Source organism: Cervus elaphus, chromosome 8, assembly GCF_910594005.1.
Source record: "Cervus elaphus chromosome 8, mCerEla1.1, whole genome shotgun sequence".
Taxonomy (NCBI): Eukaryota; Metazoa; Chordata; class Mammalia; order Artiodactyla; family Cervidae; genus Cervus; species Cervus elaphus.
In genome coordinates this window covers 28,535,598-28,557,233 of record NC_057822.1, presented here as the reverse complement: position 1 = coordinate 28,557,233, position 21,636 = coordinate 28,535,598, and the positions used below count along the sequence as shown (strand labels likewise).

General features: G+C 53.3%; 4 protein-coding genes across 6 annotated transcripts in view; 3 read left to right on the top strand and 1 right to left on the bottom strand.

Annotated features, from left to right (window-relative positions):
- Positions 1-6,721, top strand: part of ARPC2 (actin related protein 2/3 complex subunit 2) — a 28,037-nt gene extending 21,316 nt beyond the window's left edge. The window contains exons 8-11 of the mRNA XM_043910083.1: positions 1,544-1,670; positions 3,175-3,275; positions 3,581-3,681; positions 6,267-6,721. Coding sequence (XP_043766018.1) covers positions 1,544-1,670; positions 3,175-3,275; positions 3,581-3,681; positions 6,267-6,291 — 354 coding nt within the window. The 3' untranslated portion in view covers positions 6,292-6,721. The remainder of the gene's footprint in view (positions 1-1,543; positions 1,671-3,174; positions 3,276-3,580; positions 3,682-6,266) is intronic.
- A 5,235-nt stretch (positions 6,722-11,956) lies between these two features.
- Positions 11,957-15,246, top strand: GPBAR1 (G protein-coupled bile acid receptor 1). The gene is made up of 2 exons (XM_043910611.1): positions 11,957-12,217; positions 14,065-15,246. Exon 2 carries the CDS (start codon positions 14,110-14,112, stop codon positions 15,097-15,099), a length of 990 nt encoding a protein of 329 aa, XP_043766546.1. The 5' UTR covers positions 11,957-12,217; positions 14,065-14,109; the 3' UTR covers positions 15,100-15,246.
- A 295-nt stretch (positions 15,247-15,541) lies between these two features.
- LOC122698690 (angio associated migratory cell protein) lies at positions 15,542-20,505 on the bottom strand. 2 transcript variants are annotated; one of them, XM_043910069.1, is made up of 11 exons: positions 20,295-20,505; positions 19,671-19,826; positions 18,889-19,008; positions 18,236-18,375; positions 17,833-17,977; positions 17,470-17,553; positions 17,255-17,370; positions 16,996-17,099; positions 16,767-16,857; positions 16,457-16,611; positions 15,542-16,034 (listed from the first exon to the last, which is right to left on the bottom strand). In XM_043910069.1, the coding sequence occupies exons 1-11, from the start codon at positions 20,413-20,415 to the stop codon at positions 15,959-15,961; spliced, it is 1,308 nt and encodes a 435-aa protein (XP_043766004.1). In that variant the 5' UTR covers positions 20,416-20,505; the 3' UTR covers positions 15,542-15,958. The 2 variants fall into 2 exon arrangements, with proteins under 2 accessions (XP_043766004.1, XP_043766005.1); XM_043910070.1 differs by having other exon boundaries at positions 19,671-19,823.
- A 219-nt stretch (positions 20,506-20,724) lies between these two features.
- Positions 20,725-21,636, top strand: part of PNKD (PNKD metallo-beta-lactamase domain containing) — a 69,614-nt gene continuing 68,702 nt past the window's right edge. Inside the window, exon 1 of one of the 2 annotated variants that reach the window (XM_043910073.1) lies at positions 20,725-20,935. In XM_043910073.1, the coding sequence (XP_043766008.1) occupies positions 20,869-20,935 (67 nt within the window). In that variant the 5' untranslated portion in view covers positions 20,725-20,868. The remainder of the gene's footprint in view (positions 20,936-21,636) is intronic. The other variant, XM_043910071.1, reaches the window with a different exon arrangement.

Here is a 21,636-nt window from a genome sequence, read left to right as displayed (position 1 = left end):
GGTGAAAAAGACGAGCTCCCCGACTGGGCATTAGACCTCCTCAGGCAGCATCCTTCCTTCACGTTTCTGCTGCTGAGGGCTTGCCCACCAGTGTGTGTCCTGCTGCGGGTGGAAGTGTAGTCCCTGCTCCTTCCTTCACAGTGTGCTGGCTCTGTCAGCTAGGGGAGTGGTGCTTGCTTTCTCATTCTTGTGCTAGACAGCCTCTTTGAAGGGCAGAGGACTAGGTACAGAGATGAATAAAAGAATCCTTGACTTGAGGAGCTTAAAACCTGGTAGGGAAGCCAGATGCATTAATGAATAGTGAAATATCACAGTAGAGGTTTGTAGAAAAGCTGCTCTCCCCACAGGAGAGCAGCCAGCTGTGCCCAGGCTGTTGGAGAGAACGTTATATCTGGGCAGCAGTAGAAGGAATGTTGTAGACTGAAGGGCTATATGACTTGCTCTCAGTACGCTCAGAAAACTCGGGGACCTTGGAAAACTTTTGGTTCCATCTTTCTGTCCTCCAGAGAGTTTAAACCATAGGTTTTACTGGCGTTGCTGGAAAGTCCAGTCCTGTTATTACAGATCTGGGTTGAGACAGGGATGCCTCGTGTCCCTTACCTGTTTATACAGGAATGTATGGATTGGGAACGCTTGAGATGTGGAAGTTAGGACGGGGAAGAATGGCTTGGTTTTGACATCCTTAGGCATTTTTCTGTAGTTTGCTGAGGGTGGATACATTTTGTCAAGGGTGAGCTCTTACTTGAGCTCCACTTGACATCTTAATCAAATTTCCTGAAAAATATAACCTCCTTTCATATTAAATCAAAAGAAACTAATAAACTGTCATCCTTATCCTGAACATAATCTGGTTCTCCGAGTGCTTTGCAATTTGTTGTCTATTTAGCCTCAGAAGTAATTTTATCATGCATATTTTTCCAAAACAAAAGAAAGGGAAGAGAATTAACAGTGCTTTTCTTCACTCTTTGAAGATTGGACTTGTTAAGTACTTTGTGATCTCTCCTCTTTGAATCTGAAGTGCACTGATGGCAGCCAACACTGGTAATATTTTACGTTGTGCTGTGCTGAATCGCTCAGTCATGTCTGACTTTCCGCGACCCCATGGACTGTAGCCCGCCAGGCTCCTCTGTCCATGAGGATTCTCCAGGCAAGAATACTGGAGTGGGTTGCCATGCCCTCCTCCAGGGGAATCTTCCCAACCCAGGGATCGAACCCAGGTCTCCCACATTGCAGGCAGATTCTTTACCATCCGAGCCACCAGGGAAGCCCAAGAATACTGGAGTGGGTAGCCTATGCCTTCTCCAGGGGATCTTCCCAAGCCTGGAATCGAACTGGGGTCTCCTGCATCGCAGGTGGATTCTTGACCAGCTGAGCTACCAGGGAAGACCAGTGTTTCACATTAGGTGTCATTCATTTTTAGCCTCTGCCAGACAGAGGGCTCAGAGGTCACATCACAGGGCAAACCCCAGAGCATAGGTTGCTGTTCTTGCTGTTCATCTCACACCAAATCCTCTTCTGGCTGCTTTTTGCTTCATCCTGGCAGGAGTTCAAAGAAGGACGCAGAGCCAGCCACACAGCCCCACAGGTCCTCTTCAGCCACAGGGAACCTCCCCTAGAGCTGAAAGATACCGATGCCGCCGTGGGTGACAACATCGGCTACATTACCTTCGGTGAGCCGGGCGGGGTTGCCACATTTGCACACCTTGGTGGGTTCATACTGCAGTTGAAATGGGGCTGAGTGGTGAAAGCAGGTGTGCCAGAGTGTTCCTGTTGCCGGCACCATGACTGTAGGAGGCATGTCATGGAGCACTAATACAAGTCATGCGCTGTTTTTTTTTTTTATACAGTAATCATTTTCCTTTTTTCCCTGTTTTATCTAAATCCTCAGGGGGAAAAAGGGTAGCTTCTGGTGTGAAGTAGGAGAGGTTAGGGCCACATAAGCACTACTAAGCAGCTAGATGGGGTTCTCTGTCCTTTGGCGCCTGTTAGGTTTTTTTTGCTCATCAGACCAGAGCTCCAGCCATGATTCACTTACCCACTTTCCCTCTGGAGAGATTCACATCCACCCCTCTCACAGCTTGCTTCAGCCTAGTGAGCTGGTTCATTGTTAACAGCTGACGGTTTAGAATCGCAGCTCATACGCATACTGACTCTGATGGCACTAAAATGTCCCCTTTTGTGAAGTTCTCTAAGTCACCTGAGTGCTGAAGTTTCACCAGTTTATTGGCGATGAGCGGGTTGATTAACCAGGTTTCCTTAAGTCTAATCTACATTTATTTTTTTTTTAGCACGTTACTCTCTCTGAGGTTGGGACAGCCTGTTACAGTTTAATTAGCAGTGTCTCTCTTTGTGCTACATAAACTGATGGTGAACTTATAGTCATTAGCATCTCAGGACCTCTGCAGTATAGTTATCTCTTGGCCTGGCGCTCTTTTCTTTTGAGGGCAAGTTGACACACAGTGATCCCACCCCTTCTTAGGAGGCATTTCTTTTCGTTTCAACAAAACTTGACACTCAAGGACTTTGCTGATGCCAATTCCACTGAGTAGGATAGATGCAGAAGGTAGAGGGGATTCCCAGAACCCAGAGGGAGAGGCATGCAGGTCTGCCCAGGTGTGAAGCCGAGTGACTGACTGCACAGGGCTTCACGGGTCATGCAGTGGCAGGGGCTTTTCTCAGCCCCCATCCAAAGCAGCTCCTCCTGCCATTCCCCATCAGGAGTGCTCAGGTTCTTGTCCCTTCCTGTTTGGTGTTCACCACAGACTACATGGTCCTCTAGGGATCTAGTTTCTCTGAACGCTTACTCTGCCTTGGCACCAAGGGCCTACAGCAGGCAGGCTTTCTTCTCTAATCCCCATTGCTCCAGAGTCCACCCAGGTAGCCAGTTGTGTCATCTTCTAGAGAGACTTCTGAGAGGCAAGAGCTAGTAGATTTCACAGTGCACAGTCGGAGAGTCCAGACCCGGAATGAATGCCAGGACCAAGCCCTTCCCCTGGGGAGCCCTGGTTTTCGGCCATGGTCTCCTCCATTTGCACTCACTGGCAGAAAACCCTAATGAAACAAGTGGACGGTCCCAAAGCAGGGCTAGATGGGAGCCGACGGCAGGCTGCTGGTCTCTGCACCCTTTGGCATTGGTGTCGCTAGACCTTGACACCTTGTCTGTGCCCCACCCAGTGCTGTTCCCTCGCCACACCAACGCCAGTGCGCGAGACAACACCATCAACCTGATCCACACGTTCCGGGACTACCTGCACTACCACATCAAGTGCTCTAAGGTGAGTGGGAGCAGCCACAGCCCCTGTGCTCCGGGCCATTCTCTCCACCAGAGCTCATGGCATAAAGTCCTCTCTGGTCCAGGCTGTTGGTAGGAACTCTACAGAGATGGTTCTGTAGGCTTTGAATCATGGCCTTTCTCCATCCCTCTCACTCCATAGCAGAAAGGTGAATATATGCTTCCTTGCACGGCCCTACGTCAACCCCAGGGTGGATGTTCCCAGACCTTTCTGATAATTTCCACTACTTAGAGCAAAGCCTTTCTGGAACATGACCCTGCTTCAGTACCCATTGTGTTTGCCTCCAGGCCTATATTCACACACGTATGCGGGCAAAAACATCGGACTTCCTCAAGGTGCTGAACCGTGCACGCCCAGATGCCGAGAAAAAGGAAATGAAAACAATCACGTGAGTAGCACCATCCTGCCGCAGGACTACCTTCCTCTCCTAAGCTCACCAAGGAGGTCATGGGTGTCGGTGACCCAGGTGTCTGGCAGTGGCTGCAGGTGAGACAGGCAGGGGGGCGCCTATAGCTGCCTGGCAGACTAAAGGTGGGACAGACAGGTTTTCACGTCTGAATGGGCCTCCTTGTCTCCACATCTCTGTGATCGAGGAGAGTGGCTGCTAGGAAGAAACACAGACCTTTTTACCAAGATGAACTATGTTCTCTTTGGGCCTGAGTTGAGAGGCCTATCTTAACTGTCTTGATGTCTTCTTGTAGAAGTGGAATAATCTGCTTGAGGACATATAGTTGCATAAATAGGCCTGGAACTATTCCAAAACATTCTTTTTCCTGGTCCGAGTCTTGGCAGGAATTTTGCCTGAAGAGGAGGTCGACTTTATCTGAGGTGGAGATGATGAGGAGCGCCCTAAAGGGTGCAGGACACTGTCCGCAGTAGAGCAGCATGGTCAAGGGCCTGGGGGTTTGGGTCTGTGCCAGGTGCCGACTCTTGGGACCCCCTCTGGTAAGGTTTCCGCCATCCTGTTCTCCAGGCAGAGAAATAGGTGCTCATCTCCTATCACTTGTTCCCATTGAATTAAACGTCCTGAGGTGAACTAAGCACCCCCACAACCCTCACAGCCATTTCCAGGACCCCACACTCTTGGGAAAACCTTCTATAGGTATGTTGTGCCTAGGCCTTCAGGCTCCTTTCCTTGGCCTCTTCTACCAAGCTAGTTTTTGCTGCCATTTCACAAGGTGAGAGAGGGTCTGAGTCTTGGGCACCTGAGCAGAGTGCTTTTAATCTCAGAAGCATCAGACATTTATAGAGAGCAATGTAAGTCACCCCTGCCTTCTAGACTTTAGAGGCTGCCTATCTCACTAGGAAATTGATACCAAGGATCTTTCTCTAGAATAACTCCTCGCACTGCCCAGAGCCAGCAGAGTGTTCAGTCCACAGCTGGATCCTCTGCTTGGAAGTGCCCATGTGCCATGGCAAGACAATGGCAGCATCATTCCTTCTACCCTGCAGCTTTGTAGCACAGCCTAAAATGGCCAGAACGTGAAAGGTGGTGAGGCGGGGTGGGCGTGTCCTGGGGGCACGTCTCTCGCTGACCTGCAGACTCTTAACCTCCATCATGGAGTGGACAGGTCTCCCTTTGCTTGCCTGCTTGCTTCTCTCACGCACACCACGTTGGTGACATTGAGTGTGAGGCAGCCAATTTTGTGCCAGTTTCAGGGCCTGGTTCAGTAGAGGCCAGGAGGTGAGCCGGCAGCCAGTGCAGCAGAAGGCAGCCTGACCCGCCAGCCTGTGGCCCACCAAATGGGGCTGGGCATCATAAATAGTCACAAACTTCTGCTGTCGCCTTCAGCCCTGTACCTGTCTGTCTGTTAAGTAGAAACGCCCACCAGGCAGCCACTACCCAGTGTCTCCCCACAGGGCTTCTCCCCTGGCTCCGTCACACAGCCTGGCAGCCTTGAAGTGTGGGGTCACTGCAAAGCAGGTGCAGTGGAAGGGCAGGAGCAACTGCCTGTCCTGATGGGGGACTAAGAAAAGATGAGTCCTTGAAGGAGCCAGTTGTCCATAAACTTCCTTCCTGGAATTTAAGGAGAGCAGCTTTGCCTTTTTCCGTCCTGTGACCTCTCTGGCAGAGGTGAGCCCCAGAAAGGAGAAGCAGGAGGTAAACAACCCTGAAAACCAGATTGAGTTGCCAAGGCTAGGCAGGAGAAGCCAGGAGCCCTGTTCTGCTCTGGGTTCTCAGAACCTGGAGCAGCATAAAGGAGGGTGGCATCCCTACTGTGATCAGAAGCGAGCCATCAGCACCCCACAGAGCTCTGTCAGAATTGAGCTTTCTGTTGGGGAATGGATAACAAAATATTTTAGCTTCATCTGTGGTAGGGTAAGACATTCCAGGCAGGAAAATCTTAGTTCCCATAGTCCTCCGCTCTCGCTTCCAGGCTTCTGTGCCAGATGGGTACCCTCCATCTTTGGGAACCATTCCCAAAGTTGGCCATTCTTAGAATGCTGGGTAGGACAGGACACCCCAGCTCAGGAGCCTTAAGTGAAGCAAGTGTTTTGTGACTGAGTGTAGTCACCGTATGACAACACAAAGCACCTTTAAACTTGGAAAGTTTGGAGGGTTGCTTCTTCTGACATCCTGGCCCCATGGGGAAAGATTTAAGGAACTGCTGTCTGCTAGCCTGAAAAAGGTATAAGCTGTGTTAGGAGGACCCCAAATTCTTCACTCAGAAGAGGGTTGAGACCAGTCTAAAATGCAAGTAGATCTAGGCCACCCAGAAATTGTGGGCAGGTGATTCTCCTGTCTAATTTGGTATATTTACTGTCCTCATGGGCTTATTACTTGGTACCCTGAAGTATTCAATAGGAAGAAAGAGCTGATGGGTTGTTTCTGTGAAAGCTGGACCTTAACCCTTGCCTGGAGTTCCCGCATATCTCTGCTTGAGAAACATTGACCCCATCTCAGTGCAAAGCGTGGGGTGGATGGGAAGGTAAGCAGAAACTAACCTTCGCATTTAATCTCTGCTTTTGAAGGGGGAAGACGTTTTCATCCCGCTAACTCTTGGGAACAGGATGAGGAAGCGGCTGGCAACTGAAGGCTGGAACACTTGCTACTGGATAATCGTAGCTTTTAATGTTGCACCTCTTCAGGTTCTCAAGGGATTCTCCGTTTTGGTTCCATTTTGTACACGTTTGGAAAATAATCTGCAAAAACGAGCTGTGCTTGCAAGGACTTCATGGTTCCCAAGAATTAAAAAAAAAAAAAAGAATTCCACTTGATCAACTTAATTCCTTTTCTTTATCTTCCCTCCCTCACTCCCCTTTCCCTACCCCTCTTTTCCAAGCTGTTTTGCTTTGCAATATGTTACTGGTAATGAGTTGCAGGATAATGCAATCTTAACTCGTTTTCTCTAAGTATTTGAGTTCAAAACTCCTGTATCTAAAGAAATACGGTTGGGGTCATTAATAAAGAAAATCTTTCTATCTTACATGAAAATTCACTTGGTTTCTGGACTGGGAGTCCCCCTCCCCTCCCCACCCCCCCCAAAAAAAGGAGGGATGAAGGATGCATCAGTACTGCCCTTGAACCTACAAACCTGCACTGGAGAAGCTTAGGTTCAGGAGCCCCCTCACCCCCACCCTCCCTGTAGAGGGGAGAAGGGCTCACTGATAAGCTCTTAGTTGGCATTTCTAAGTAAACTCGAACATGCACTGTAAAGCTGCTTAATTTGTCTCTATCAAGTTCATTGTGTTTCAGACTGGTTTGAGACTGTCAATGAATTGTGAAATCTGACATTTCCTCAGCAATTATGAGGTATTTGTAGATTCACTGCAGTTGTAAGAAACAGTGCTAAAATCCTGTAATACAATATAATTGCCAGGAGGAAGCTAATGTTGACATGATCACAATCTTACTCATATTTCCCCAGTTTTACATGCAACTCAATTTGTGTGTGTGTGTGTGTGTGGTTTCCTGTGTGTTTTTTTTCACGTGTGTGACTTCATCTTCAACGTTTTAAAATGGAATAGTAGGTGCTGTTGTGTCATACGCTGAGTACATCACTCCTATCATGGGTAAGTACTAATTCTGAAATATGTCTTAGTTGTGGACATACTGACTAGGTCATAAAAATGTCTTTATTGTGGGTCGTGGTCAGATTTGAAGGGACAGGTTGTTTAGTCATCAAAACTTCACTTTACTCTTTGTAAACGAGATCCTGGAAAGCTCAGGATCAGTTATGCTCCCATGCCCTCAATAAACAATTGCCCTGGAGAGTGCTATCCCCTTGGGGCCAACCGTGACCTGCAGTGGAGAGAGCTCACTGCCTAGTCTGCCCTGTGTTATCCTGGGATGTGGCCCCTCATCAGCTACCTCTGGTAGATGGAAAACTGGGCTAAGTTAGATCTATTGGGAGACAGTGACATAGACGTGTTCTGTACCCCTGTGTAAGGGCTTTGTGAAGGTAATTTTGCTAGAAAGTGTGTTTGCTATCCTGCTGAGTTTAGAACATACCTCCTTAGTAAGTTGGAACTCAACTATATTTTGCCAATAATAGGGATCAGATTTCTGAAAAGTGCTGTAAATGGCAAAGCCGAAATTGCTTAGAAGATAGGGAGTTAGGAGAAAAAGAGAGGCATTAAGTATTTTTTACAGCAGTAAACCATAAGGAATTGTCTTAATTCCAAGACTTCATCAGCATAAAAACTCATACTGAGGAAAACCCCCTCCAGACGCTCCTTTGTCTACATCTGTTTCCAGGGCACACTTAACTCTTTCTTAAGGGTCCGCCTTCACCTTAGGGACAAAGGCCCACTGTAACTTCAGCCAAAGCCCATTGTAGGAAGACTTCAGCACGCTGAGGATGTGGGCTGGGAAAAGGGGATCTAATCTCAATTGGTGCTAATTTGCTCCTTTGCCCAAAAGTCCATAGCTGGGAAGTGTAGATAAGCTGGGGATGTAAACTTGAGAGCTGCAGAAGTGTTTTTAGACAGACCTGGGTTTGAATCCGGGTTCCACTTAGTAGCTATGTGACTGAGTAGATTTCTTAATCTGAGCACCAGTGGCCTCATCTTTGGTTGGACATGACTCCACCTATCTCAAGGGGCTCTTAAAAGGAGTAGACAACAGATAAGTGCCTATCACATAGTAGGCATTTATAATGAGTGAAAAAGTTGGCTTAAAGCTCAACATTCAGAAAACTAAGATCGTGGCATCTGGTCCCATCACTTCATGGCAAATAGATGGGGAAACGGTGGCAGACTTTCATGTTTTGGGGCTCCAAAATCACTGAAGATGGTGACTGCAGTGTGAAATAAAGACCCTTGCTCCTTGGAAGAAAAGTTGCAACCAACCTAGATAGCATGTTAAAAAGCAGAGAAATCATTTTGCCAACAAAGGTCCATCTAGTCAAAGCTATGGTTTTCCTAGTAGTCATGTATGGATGTGAGAGTTGGACTATAAAGAAAACTGAGCGCTGAAGAATTGATGCTTTTGAACTGTGGTGTTGGAGAAAACCCTTGAGAGTCCCTTGGACTGCAAGGCGATCCAACCAGTCCATGCTAAAGGAAATCAGTCCTGATTATTCATTGAAAGGACTGATGCTGAAGCTGAAACTCCAATATTTTGGCCACCTGATTTGAAGAACTGATTTCGTTGGAGAAGACCCTGATGCTGGGAAAGATTGAAGGCGGGAGAAGGGGACGACAGAGGATGAGATGGTTGGATGGCATCACTGACTCAATGGAAATTAGTTTGAGTAAACTCCAGGAGTTGGTGATGGACAGGGAGGCCTGGCGTGCTGTGGTCCATGGGGTCACAGATAGACACAACTGAGCGACTGAACTGAACTGACTGATAATGCCTATGATTATAGTTGATAATGCTTTCTAATAAATCTTAGTTACATTCTTACACTCCCAAGGGGATCAGAAGGCAGCATAAACCAAGGTTATTCTGCTTTGGGGTTTTTCAGATCCTCCCCAAAAATGGTGCTATTGTTTGCTGGTGGCCCTCATACTGCAGTTTGAGGTGAGGAAGGTGTTGGTGGGTATCTGCAAGTCTGGAGAAAGTGGGACCTGGAGAAGCTAAAAACCAGGAGCTTGGAGGGAAGACAAGACAGTGTGGAACCAGAGGGCGGGAAATTGAAGCCAGGAAGAGGAAGTAACACCAGCTTCTGTGTCAGCCCACATACCCAGAGCTGCTTCTCTGCTGTTACCATTTCAATTCCTTCAGTCTCATTCAAAGCAGGCTTGATGGAGCCTCAGCCTCAGCCCAGCAGCCACAGAGGGCCAAGACCCAAGCCTGGGTCCATTCTTGGGGCTATTCTGAGTTCAAGCAATGCTGCCCCCTTCTGGGGATTGCTAAAAGCACTGTTAAATTTCTGTGAGAGATCTGTTCTTTATCCCTAACAGGAAGGACCAGTTTCCTCTGCTCATATAGCTGACTTAGGGCTTCCTCAATCTTGGTGACAGTATTGTGCCCACAACCCTCCAGAGACTCCCAGGGGCTCGTCTGCTGTTGCATCTGGGGAAGGTTGAACTGTTCGATAGCCACTCATCACCACTTTGCCTCTGTTCATCCAGTCAGTGAGTACCCCCCGACCCTCACCACCCAGTCCCAGACACCCAGGGTCAACAGAAAAGTTAAATACCCAGGAGAACAGAGTGACTAAGGCAGCCCAGGTGCATTTCCTGTCCCCGTCCACATCAGGCATCGTGATAACAGGCTGGACCTAAGGAGAGAAGGGGGACTGGGGCGGGGACTCTAGGGCCTGAAGAGTCAGCTGATTGGAGCATCTGAAGACTGCCTGCATCAGAGCCCTCCTGTGAGCAAAGGAGAGAAGACTGCGGATGAGTCAGTCCCAGGGATTGATGGAACAGAGGAACCAGACGATCAAGTCAGGAGCAAACAGCTGAGCGGAGGACAGAACCCAGGCTGCCCGACTCCTGCTCCCAGAGTTGTTCTTTACACGTCATCCCACACACTGTTTAGACAGAGCAGCGGAGAAGAAACACAGACATCCTGGAGGCTGCCGGGAGGAGGCCAGGGCTGGGAACAGAGGGAGGTCTGTTTATTCTCGGCAGTCCAGTATCTGAGGGGCCCCACTCCCACTTCTGTCCAGACCCCAGTCTGAACTCTCCCAGAGCCTCTTGACTTCTGCCCAACCAGAGAGCGTGGGGCTGGGAGCCATCCCCTGGAACGCTGCGTCCTCCTAGCCACCAGCTCCCTTGAGGACAGGCCTGAGACTGGATGCTTCTCCCACTTTTCATCCAGAGGCCCTTCTCTCCAGGATCCCTGACTGCCTTGCAGAGTTGGCGGAGCCAGACCTCTCAGGCCTCCAACCCTTCAGGCCCAGATCTTCTTGGGAGAGAGCAGAGGACCCCTCGTTCCATCTTCATGTGCTCTTGAACGAGAAAGCTTTTCCTAATGTCTAACCTCCAGCTTTCTTGCTGAAGTTTTAGCCTGTTTTCTCCCATTTCAGGTCTCAAGAAAATGTAACTGCTGCTTCTCTTCCTCTCCCCAAAGTTACACTTGACACAAGATGGAAATCAGTGCTTCCTAGCCTTGAACTTGCCCTTCCTCTCACTCAGTGTCCTGTGTTTCCTTGTGAAGTGAAAGTGTCATTACCATCTTGCTATTCACAAGCTCTTCATCTGCTTATTTCAATGGAATTCTCAGAGGGGACGTGCAGAGAAGGCCAGAAGTTCCTTTCGTTGACTGCTTCTGTGCCAACCACTGACCCAAGTCCTTACTACACTTTTTTTTGGCCACACCATGTGGCATGTGGGATATACTCCAACTAGGGATTGAACCTGTGCCCCTGTAGTTGAAGGGTGGAGTCAACCCCTGGACCTCCAGGGAAGTCTCCCCACATTTTCTCATTTAGTCTCACAATAGGTGAAAACAGTATGAGCCCCCATTTTACAGATGAGGAAACTGAGGTAAGAGAATTTAATAATTTGCTCAAGTTTACACAGCCAGAAAAATAGGATCCAACTAGGATTCTTGAGATTTAAACCCAGGCCTTCTGATTCAAGCTCTGGCTGTTTCTCAGTCTTCATGGAGGAGAGAAGAAGGATGTCACTTGAGACCCCTCCCCCGTTAGGTGTTGGGCAGTGGGGTGTGTGCAGTTACACATATTATCCCATAAGACTCCTGGCAACACTGACTGATGCCTTGCCTTGCTCCCATTTTACAGGTGAGAAAATAGAGGCCCAGAGAGATGGCTGGCACAAAGTCACACCCCCAGGGCCATTCATGCCTCTGAGCCCAAAACGTGACTCACAAAGCAAATGAGAAAAGTGTGGAATGACCCCAGATTCTAGAAGGCAAGGCTGGCTTTTATAAGCTGAAAGTTCCCATCAGATGATAGGAAGGGAAGATAGCGAAGATTCTCGGGTTCCAAAGGCCCCCACCACCACCACCATCAGACTGTACTCAGCAGACTGGCAGAATTACAGAGCTGGATGTGCTAGCTGACTGGCCACTGATATATTTATAAAATGTAAATATATCAGCTGGGAGGTGGGGAGGATGGACTAAATCTTTGTTGGTTAACTGGAATGCATTCCTCAGATTAGCTAAGCAGTAGCAGGCCAGAGAGCTCCAAGCTGCCTCCTTGGTGGCAAGCTATGTCCAGTGGCTGGAGACAGGGCCCCTGGTACAGGAGAAGGACGTGGAGGGGGTGGGGGGGGAGCGGAGAAGGGAGGAAGCCTTCCCAGCAGCAGCTCAGGGTGTGTCAGGCCCCACCCCCAGAGGCGGGGCCAGGCTGGGTCCCACCAGCCTCAGCTCCATCCCAGGCAAGGGCAGAGCCAGGGCAGCAGAGAGCTGGGGGCCCCGCTGTCTCCACGCAGTGGAGGTACCATGACCTCAATGGTGAGGACACCAGACATCGCCAGAAGCCCTGCAGCGCTGGCCAGGACAGCTCCCTGACACTCGGAGGGGAGCCCAGGCTGGGCAAGCCACACCTGTCACCTACAGTCATGTGAGTAGCTACCTAACCCTAACCCTAGCCCCCACCCGGCCCCTGGACCACACCTGGAGACTTCAGCCTCAGGGCCTGAAGAGGCCATTGCACCTAGCCCAAGCCTCCAGAGCCTCCAGGTTGTGACTGCTGAGATGTACCCCCCCCCCCTCCAGGGCTGACCCTGCCTTTCTTGAGGCTCTGGTGGAGGTGGGGTGGGAGATTCACTCCCAGCAAAGAGCTGGGAGCTCCAGCCTGTGACTCCAGAGTCCAAGTTTGAAGTTTCAGGACCCTGAGATCTCCTGGGGTTTGAACAAGTTAACAGTGCGGGGATGAAGGGGAACAGAAACCAGAGGGCCGCTGGAAGGGAAGGATGTTCCCAGCAGAGGGCACTGGGGGACACTGAGGAAGAGGAACCAGGCTGAGGGTAAAGGGGTGCAATGGCCTGGGGGAGCTGGGAATAGAAGGGGCAGCATCTCCTGTGCTCAGGGTGGCCTTGAGGCCCTTCGACCCTCTCACTCCGGGGAGGGGGCAGGTAGGAATCCTTCCCTTATTGACTTTGATCCTAGCAACAGCAGCTGCTCCCCTGTTGACAGAAGCAGGAGTTTCCCACAGGGCCCAGGCAGGACACCCCCTCCCTCATCCCCTTGATGTCGCAGTAGGGCCAGGGCATGGGAGGCCTGGGACAGGTCGGAGCCACAGAGAGGCCAGGCCCTGCCCAGCGGCTCCCCCTCCATCTCTGGGCTCACTCCAGCCCCCCTTGCCCTCCACACTCACTGCCAACCCTCCCCGTCCCTCAGCAACTCTTCCCCTCCTCCAGTTCCCAGGAAAGGCCCCGTTGCTAGCTGCTAGCCTGGTGCGGACGTCAAGTTTATGGGCTGGAAGTCCTACCCGGAGGCTGCTCACTGAAGTGTAACCAGCCACAAGGCGGATGGAAGGGAGGTGCTGGGGATAGGGCAACCCCTTGGAGCTGCTAACTCAGTGAGCCCTGCCTCAGACTGACTTCTGCCCCACCCCACCCCCACCCCCACCCCCAATCCCTGTAACCTACCACCTTTTAAGACACTGGTGCCAACCAGCCTGCAAGCATCTGAAGACAGGGACCACTCTCCATTTATATCCACCCTGCCCCCCGCACCCCAGCCCTAGCCCCTGGTCCAGGGCCCACCCATGACCCAAAGGAGACTGTCAGCTTTTGGCTGGCCAGAGGACCACTACACACCAGGCAGATTCCATCCTATCCCTTTAGCTGATTAGAGGCCTCACCTGGTGGAGGCAGGGGTGGTCCAAATGCTGTGGGGATGGGTGTGTCTAACCAGAGGCATAAACACAGCTGCCCAGAGAGGGTCAGGCAGGTAACAGAAATGGGTGAAAGGGCTGGGTGGGGACTATAGGGAGCTTTCTGAAGGCAGTGACCGCTCAACTCTAACTGGTTGCTACTACATAAGCCCTCATTTTTTTTAACCAAAAATATTAATTTTTATGTAAATTTTAATTGGCAATTCATTTGGAGGAAAAATGTGTATCAGCAAACAGGATATAGTCCACAGTCCATTGGTCTGCAACCTCTGGATAGCTTCCCTGATAGTTCAGATGTAAAGAAATCTGCCTGCCAATGCAGGAGACTTGGGTTCAGTCCCTCCCTGGGTGGGGAATAGCTCAATAGTTCAATTGAGAAGAGACTAGCTACCCACTCCAGTATTCTGGCCTGGGAAATCCCATGGACAGAGCAGCCTGGTGACCTACAGTCCCTGGGGTCACAAAGAAAGAATCGGACATGACTTAGCGATGAAACAACAACAACTTGCTGAGAAAGGACAGTGATCCGCAGCCCCATCCTAACTCCAGCCACCCCATCTTCCGTCCAGGCACGCCTGCTGCTGCTCCAGGTCTCCCCCTTCCCCAGGCCCAAGATGACACCCAACAGCACCAAGGAGGTGCCCAGCCCCGTTCCTGCAGGGGCCCTGGGGCTCTCCCTGGCCCTGGCAAGTCTCATCGTCGCTGCCAACCTGCTCCTGGCCCTGGGCATCGCCGGGGACCGCCGCCTGCGCAGCCCGCCCGCCGGCTGCTTCTTCCTGAGCCTGCTGCTGGCAGGGCTGCTCACTGGGCTGGCGCTGCCCGCACTGCCTGCCCTGTGGAGCCAGAGCCGCCGGGGCTACTGGTCCTGTCTCTTCCTCTACTTGGCTCCCAACTTCTGCTTCCTCTCCCTGCTCGCCAACCTCCTGCTGGTGCACGGGGAGCGCTACATGGCCGTGCTGCGGCCCCTGCGGCCCCGCGGGAGCATGCGGCTGGCCCTGCTCCTCACCTGGGCTGCCCCCCTGCTCTTTGCCAGCCTGCCTGCCCTGGGCTGGAACCACTGGGCCCCTGGTGGCAACTGCAGCTCCAAGGCCGTCTTCCCAGCCCCCTACCTCTACCTCGAAATCTATGGGCTCCTGCTGCCAGCCGTGGGCGCGGCCGCCCTCCTTTCAGTCCGCGTGCTGGTCACCGCACACCGCCAGCTGCAGGACATACGCCGGCTGGAGCGGGCCGTGTGCCGCGGGGCGCCCTCAGCCCTAGCCCGGGCCCTCACCTGGCGGCAGGCCAGGGCGCAGGCCGGGGCCACGTTGCTCTTCGGGCTGTGCTGGGGGCCCTACGTGGCCACCCTGCTGCTCTCTGTCCTGGCCTTTGAGCAGCGCCCGCCGCTGGGGCCCGGAACTCTGCTGTCCCTCATCTCACTGGGCAGCGCCAGTGCGGCGGCCGTGCCTGTGGCCATGGGGCTGGGTGATCAGCGCTACACAGCCCCCTGGAGGGCGGCTGCCCAGAGGTGGCTCCAGATGCTGCGGGGCAGACCCCAGGGCAGTCCTGGCCCCAGCACCACCTACCATACCAGCAGCCAAAGCAGCGTGGACCTCGACTTGAACTAGAGGGAGGGCCTCTGCTCATTCCCACCAGAAGCATCCATCCACCTTGGCTGCCACCCGTCTCCACGTGTCCCCACAGCTCTGGATCATGGACCAGAGAGTGTCCCTGTATGACCCCACTCTGACTGAATAAAGCTCCCCTGGCCCAGGTGATGGTTATCTCATTCCGTGTCTTAGCCAGGGAGGGACAGGTGAACAGCTGGGGAAAGAACCTAGAGGATCCAGGGAGATTCCATGTCTTAGCCAGGGAAGGGACAGGTGAACAGCTGGGGAAAGAACCTAGAGGATATATATCCAGGGAGATTCCTGATAGGCAGGCAGTTGTAGGTGAGGGCGGTGAGTTGAGGAACCCTGAAATCCAGCTGAAGGGGAGGGTAGCAACACCCTGACATGCCCCTCACTGGTTCCTCCTCACGTCCAGCCACAAAATCCACACACACACGTCTCTGGGAAGTATATTTTATTTACATTTTTAAAATCTGTTAACTAACATCTCTTCCTCCTTTCCACCCCCAGAGACTTGGGAAGGGAAAGAACGGGAACTTCAAAGACCTACTCCCCACAAACAAACACACACCCCCATGGCTCACACCAGCAAAGGAAGTGAAAGAGAAAGAGGTCTGAACCTCCCTCTGAAGTATCTGCCAGGTCTGGGTGAGGGGGAGGGGAGGGGGGGAAGGAGGGGCCTGAGGGGTGGGTTTCTTAAGAGAAGGAAGAGACAGAGAGGGAGCAAGTCAGTTTGAAGGGGTTGGAAAGTAGTCCGAGGCCCCTCCCCTCCTCTTCCCTCCTACCCGACCGCCTCTGCTGTGGGGGGTCTCCCTGCGCCCCCTCCACACCAGACACAAAGCAGATGCTGCAGCTGTTAGCGGTCAGGTCTCTGGACACAAAATACTTTTGCTTTGTGGTCTCCCGACGTGGTCACCACCAAGGAGGCATCTCTGTGGACAGAAAGCACAGTTGGAAAGGACTGGAGAACCTAAGGCCCACCCCAAGCCCACCACCCAGGGGCACTTTGGGGGGGCTCTTCCAGTGTATCCCCAACTCTAGACCGCTAGTGCCTGGAGCTGGGCTGACCAGCCCACATCCAGTGAACACTCCTGAAGCCAGCCATCAGCCTGGGGATCAGAGGAGAGCTGCCCACATGGGGGAGGCAGTCCCAGCCCCTGAGCCCAAGAGTGAGATGAGAGGCCACACCACCAACAGAGGACGACTCCCGCAGGCCCCCAGCACAGCTGCCTAGGCAGGCCCAGGCCTTGGGTCCCAGCTTCCTTTAGCAACCCTCCCACACTTTAAGGGCCCCCACATGCTACTCTCACCTTCCAAATATGCAGAGACCCCAGCCCTTGCCCAAGTCACTTACTTGCTGAGGGCAAAGTCCAGGATCTCGGCCGTGTGGCCCCGGTAGTCAGTAAGCAGGCGGCCGGTCCGAGCATCCCAGAGGCGCACGATGCCGTCCAGGCTGCAAGTGTAAACCACGGCGGTGCCTGCCTCCCACAGCAGCTGCACGATGCCCGACTGCAGAAGGGTACAGAGAAGTGGGGTGCGTCCGGGGCATCTGCTCCCAACTCTCAAGGAGGGAGGGAGGGATAAGGGACCATAGGGAGGACTGGACAGGAGCCAAGTCTGGGGCAGATGCTCCCAGAGAACCTGGGCTTCCCCACAGCCTGTACCTGGTGCTGACACTGGTGCCTGAGGGTCTGTGTGGACAGGTCATAGATGGCCAAGGTCCCATCCAGGTAGCCAACAGCTGCCAGGGGCATCCTGGGCAGAAGAGAGCATCACGATGGCTTGTGGAGGGACCTGCACTCGGTGCCCTCTGTCCTTCCTGGTCCCCCAGCCCAGCCTCCTCCCCCAAGCCCCCTGCTCCTGTGTCCAGGCTGAGGCCACGCTCACACTCACACACTGCAGAAGCCCAAGGACTCCACGGAGTTGGACTCACTCTCCTCCCCTTCTCCCAGGCTTGGCTGAGAGGCCACAGTCTCGGGTCTGAAAACGCCCACCACCTATGAGCCAGAGGAGAGGACCAGAAGAGGGCCTGGAAACGTGGTTCTCCAGTAAGAGAAGAAAGGCACTGGGGTGAGGAGGCTCAATGAAGAAAAAGAGAAGAAACGGAGGAGACGCAGAGAGCCCCACAGCCAGGCTTCCAGGCCCCACTCACCTTGCCGGTGGTGGCACTGACCAGCTTGGCCTGGCAGTCCACAGAGCCAGTGAGGATCAGGCTGCCATCCTGGTTGGCAGCAACACAGGTCAGAGGGCCCTGGTGACCCTCGGTCCCTAGGATGAAGCAGCGGGGAAAGTCAGGCTTCATCCTGACCCAGGTCTCGGCCCTTTCCCCAAAAAGGCCTAGGTTAACACCTCCCCCACCTCCGATACCTTTTAGTACGTGGATAGAGTTTCCCTGCTTCAGGTCCCAAATCCTGATGGTGCCATCTTCATAGCCGACCACAGCTCGCTTCCCTAAAGGATCAGAGATGCAGGTGAAGAGAAGACAACCAGCACAGACACATCAGCGCATCAGGCAAGAAAAGAGGGAGGCAGGCAAGGAAGCGAGGGAACAGACAGTGCCCCAGGGAAGACCCAGTTCCGGGTGAGAAAGGGAGAGCTGTTTGCTCTGGTCCTGGGCGGTCAGTGCTCCCAACAGCAGACCTCAGAGTTTGCTGACCATGGCCCAGGAGGGTGCCAGGCAGGTGTGGAACCCAGACCCCACCTGTCCACACTCAGGGATGCCGCTCTCACCATCAGGGAGGACTCGGCCGCAGGTGGCCGGGCAGTTGGGGCCTTGGAAGGTCTTGCAGTCACCAGTCGGAACCTTCCACATCCAGGTGTTGCCATCAGCCGTGCCCGCCAGGAGGACAGGTGCCCGAGGGTGCCATTCCATCCACTGGGCAGAGACAAAGGCTCAACAGGGGTTCTCCTCACCCCATCTCACCTAGGAGTCTGCCCCCGGGAGCCCCACCAAGCTCTCCCTGCTTCCGAGTCAGTCAGTGGGGACATCCCAGGGGATAGGCCCAGACACCCCTGCTGTCCTCTGGGAGAGCACTGGCTCAGAGCTGGCTTGATCTACTCAAGGAGGCATGGCCCCTGAGCTCTCCCCACTCTGCCCAGCCCTCATAGTTGAATCCCACTGTGACGATCTCACCTCTAGATCTCCTGCTTCAAAAGACCAGACCTCCTCCTTTGTGTCCACCTGCCACACTTTTAAGAGACCACTCATGTCCCCTGTGGCCACTAGGGTAGAGTCATGGCTGAAACCAGCACAGGTCACGGAGTCTTTATGGCCTGCAGAGATTGGGCAGAAAGAGAAGAAAATGTCAGGGTACCTGGTGCTGGGGATACAGGAGCTAGGTATCCGGCCCCCAAAAAGTACCTGCTGGGAAAAAAAGGATGAGTCCCCACAGAACAGGTAACCAAACTCATAGCTGCTGCAGGAGCCAACACCCCCAGCTCTCCCCAGGTGAGACACTGCTGGGCCCCCAGTTGACCACGTGTAGCCCAGACCTATGTCTTCCCCATTCTGTCCACACCACACCTCTGCCTGAAACATCCACAGCCTTCTTCCCACCCCCATTCTCTGTCACTAGTGTCGCCTCCTCCAGGTCTTTCCCTGACTCCCTCGGCTAATCAGTGTCTCCCTCCCCCATGCCCACAACAGACTAGGATATTCTTTGAGGCTCTTGGGCCAAGCATAGGGCTGGCAAAACAGGGATCAACAAATGGCTATTGGATGCACAACCACTGCAGGCCAGCCCCCTAAGACCTGCAAAGAGGCAAGACTTCACCGAGCCCCCTCACCTGCACACTCAAAGAGCAGTTCCCCATCGCTGAGCCTCCACACAAAGGCTTTGTCGTCTTCGCCTCCTGTCACTGCCAAGGTGTTGGTCTTGGGGTCCAGGCTCACACAGAACACTGATGCTGTCCCAAGAAACATTCCAAGAGTAAGGAGGTGGGGCTCCCACCTAGAGTCCTGTCCTTCAGGACCTTTGGGGAGCCCACACCCTTCTACCTAAAGCAACATGTCTTTCCTCCTGGAAAAGAAGGGTGCATCCAAAGTCTTCTAAGTTTCAAACATTCAGTTGTTGGAGAATTCCTCCCCAAGCTTGCCAAACTCTAAGTCCCTCCCCAGGACACATCGCTCTCCTGTGTTCTTCCCTTCACCCCACACTTATGTGGTGGACAAGAGGAGGGAACGTGTGTAGGGCTTACAGTTCTGAGTGGGATGTCACCAGGTTGGGGGCTGAGTGAGGAAAGCCTGCGTTACTGGTTCCTTATCAAGAGTTAACATTTAAGAGGATTATCCAAAAGATGAACCAAAAGGTACTATTACCCCTAATTCAGAGTAAAGGAACTTTTATCAATGACAACTTTTTAAAAGGAAACTAAAGCCCAGAGACATCAATAAAGATCATAAACAACCAAGTAGCAGAGACAGGATTTGAACCCAAGTGTGTCTCAACTGACTCCAGGAGCCAACAGCTCCTCCACCACAAAAGCAACATTTTCCCACTGCTACACAGTGGATGATGCTCAAATGTCCACCTGGACTGAACTTAGGACAGATCTCCCCAGGGACCTACCAGAATGCAATGCAAAAGTGACCTCACTGTCGTCAGGGCCCTCCATGCTGCCGACCACCCCTTCCTGGGGTTCCAGAACCCAGCCCTCCTCATTGCCCTCTTCTTCTTCCTCTTCCTCGAAGTCCACATCTTCCATCTCCTGGACCAGATCGTCTGCTTTGGGGAGAGGGTTAACAGACGGTGTGCGGCTGGCGGTAAGAGGGATGGCAAGTGTGGGGAGGCCCGAGGCTGGGGTGGTCATGTGGCCAGAGGGCAAGATGAGGTCAGACAGGAGGGGTGAAGCGGGGGGTGAGAGGCGGCAGGGAGGAGGGGGCGTGCGGAACGGAGGACTGGAGAGCTCTGAGGACCTGGGGTTGGCCAGAGACCGTGTGGGAAGGGAGGACCGAGGGAATGATGGGAAGGGGGTGTGTGAGGGGAAGGGCCAGGGGAGGCGTCAGGGGAACCCCCACCCCGGACCAGGCCTGAGAACTAAGTGTGGGGTTAGGGGAGAGGGGAAGGGCGAAGGAGGTAGGTAGGAATGACAGGTGGGTGGGGTAGGGTGGGGAGCAGAGTGGGGAGAAGCCGGGGTCAAAGGCCAGGGGTAAGAGCCTCTTGTCCCATGGCCTGAGAATCCGCAGCTCTTACCCGGGTCCGGCGGACCAGGATCCAGTTCTACCACCTCGATAATCTCTTCATCACCATGGAAGCTTAGAGTCTCCAACGGGGGGGTGTCAGCAGCGGCCCCGCTCTCCGATTCGGACTCCATGCGGCGCAAGCGGCAGACCCACTTCTCTGGGCCCAAACGCCTCCCAGAGTCAGCTCTGCGCGACGACGCGGAACTCGGGCCCCTCCTCCCGGGAGGAAGTAGGTGTAGGCCACTCCCCCGGCAGGGAGAGCGACGGGCTCTTGACCAATAGAGAAGGGGGTGGGCCGGCTGAGTCACCAATCACAGGACAGAAGAGGGAGACGAGACCGAGGCGTGGCGAGGAGAGCCCAAACTCCGCCCGACCTGACTCCGCCCCCAACAGGAGGGAAACAAGCGAGGGTGCGCGCTTCCGGGGCTCTCCTGGGAAGGGTAGTTCTCCTGGGTCCGCTGCTTGGGCTTCTGGGAGATGTAGTTTCTGATTTGTAGGCTGGACGGATACAGCGGGGGAGGCCCCTTACGCAAACTACAATTCCCAGCGGGGACTGCGGTGAAGGGGGGGGGTGGGATCTGAACATGGCGGCGGTGGTAGCTGCTACGGCGCTGAAGGGCCGGGGGGCGAGAAATGCCCGCGTCCTCCGGGGTAAGGAGAGGGACCCCGGGGAGGGCAGGACTGCAGGGGATGCCCTTTTTTTTCACATCCCGCTAAGCTGTAGCAGGAGTTCAGGGCTGTCGATTGCTGCCCACATCCTTCTGCAGGATTTTAAAGAGTCTGGGGGCTAAAAGATGCTCTTTAAAAGTCACCCAGTCCATCCCTCAGCCTTCCGGTTACACGACACCTCTGGGGTCTTTCACGGAAAGGGAGCCTCGAGGAAGCCTTTTAGACTCCCGCGCTCCAGGTGTTTCACACTCACCGCAGTGCAGAGGAAAAGAGCCCTGGGCTTCTGGAGGCTTGGGTTCTAGCCCCGGATAATTAGCAGTTTGACCTTGGGCGAAGCAGTTCGTCTCTTGGGGCTTCACTTTCCTCTTCTATAAAATGAGGGGATGGAGTAGACTACCTTTAAGCTCCCCCTCCAGTGTTAACGTTCTGCAGTTTGCAAGCCATTTCTCGGATTTTCTTCCATATGTCTCATGCGAGCCCCACTGCAGTCCCTTCACATCCTGAGCTCCGAGGAGATGAAGAACAGCGAAGCTCGCTCTCCCGGCACCAGGGTGATGAGCCCGCAGTGACGTGGAAGCGGCTTTCAAAGGTGCCACCTCGATGGCGATTTTCCCATTTCTCTCTGGACTCTCCCAGGCACCTGTTACTCCAAATTGCAGTCACTCCCCTTCCTCAGATCTCAG

Coding starts and splice junctions, on each gene's coding strand:
- GPBAR1 (XM_043910611.1), top strand. CDS start 14,110: ATGACACCCAACAGCACCAAGGAGGTGCCCAGCCCCGTTCCTGCAGGG.
- LOC122698690 (XM_043910069.1), bottom strand. CDS start 20,415: ATGGAGTCCGAATCGGAGAGCGGGGCCGCTGCTGACACCCCCCCGTTG. Junction 17,371..17,469: donor CTCTATCCACGTACTAAAAG/GTATCGGAGGTG, acceptor GCTTCATCCTAG/GGACCGAGGGTCACCAGGGC. Junction 16,612..16,766: donor GGCACCAGTGTCAGCACCAG/GTACAGGCTGTG, acceptor ACCCTTCTGCAG/TCGGGCATCGTGCAGCTGCT.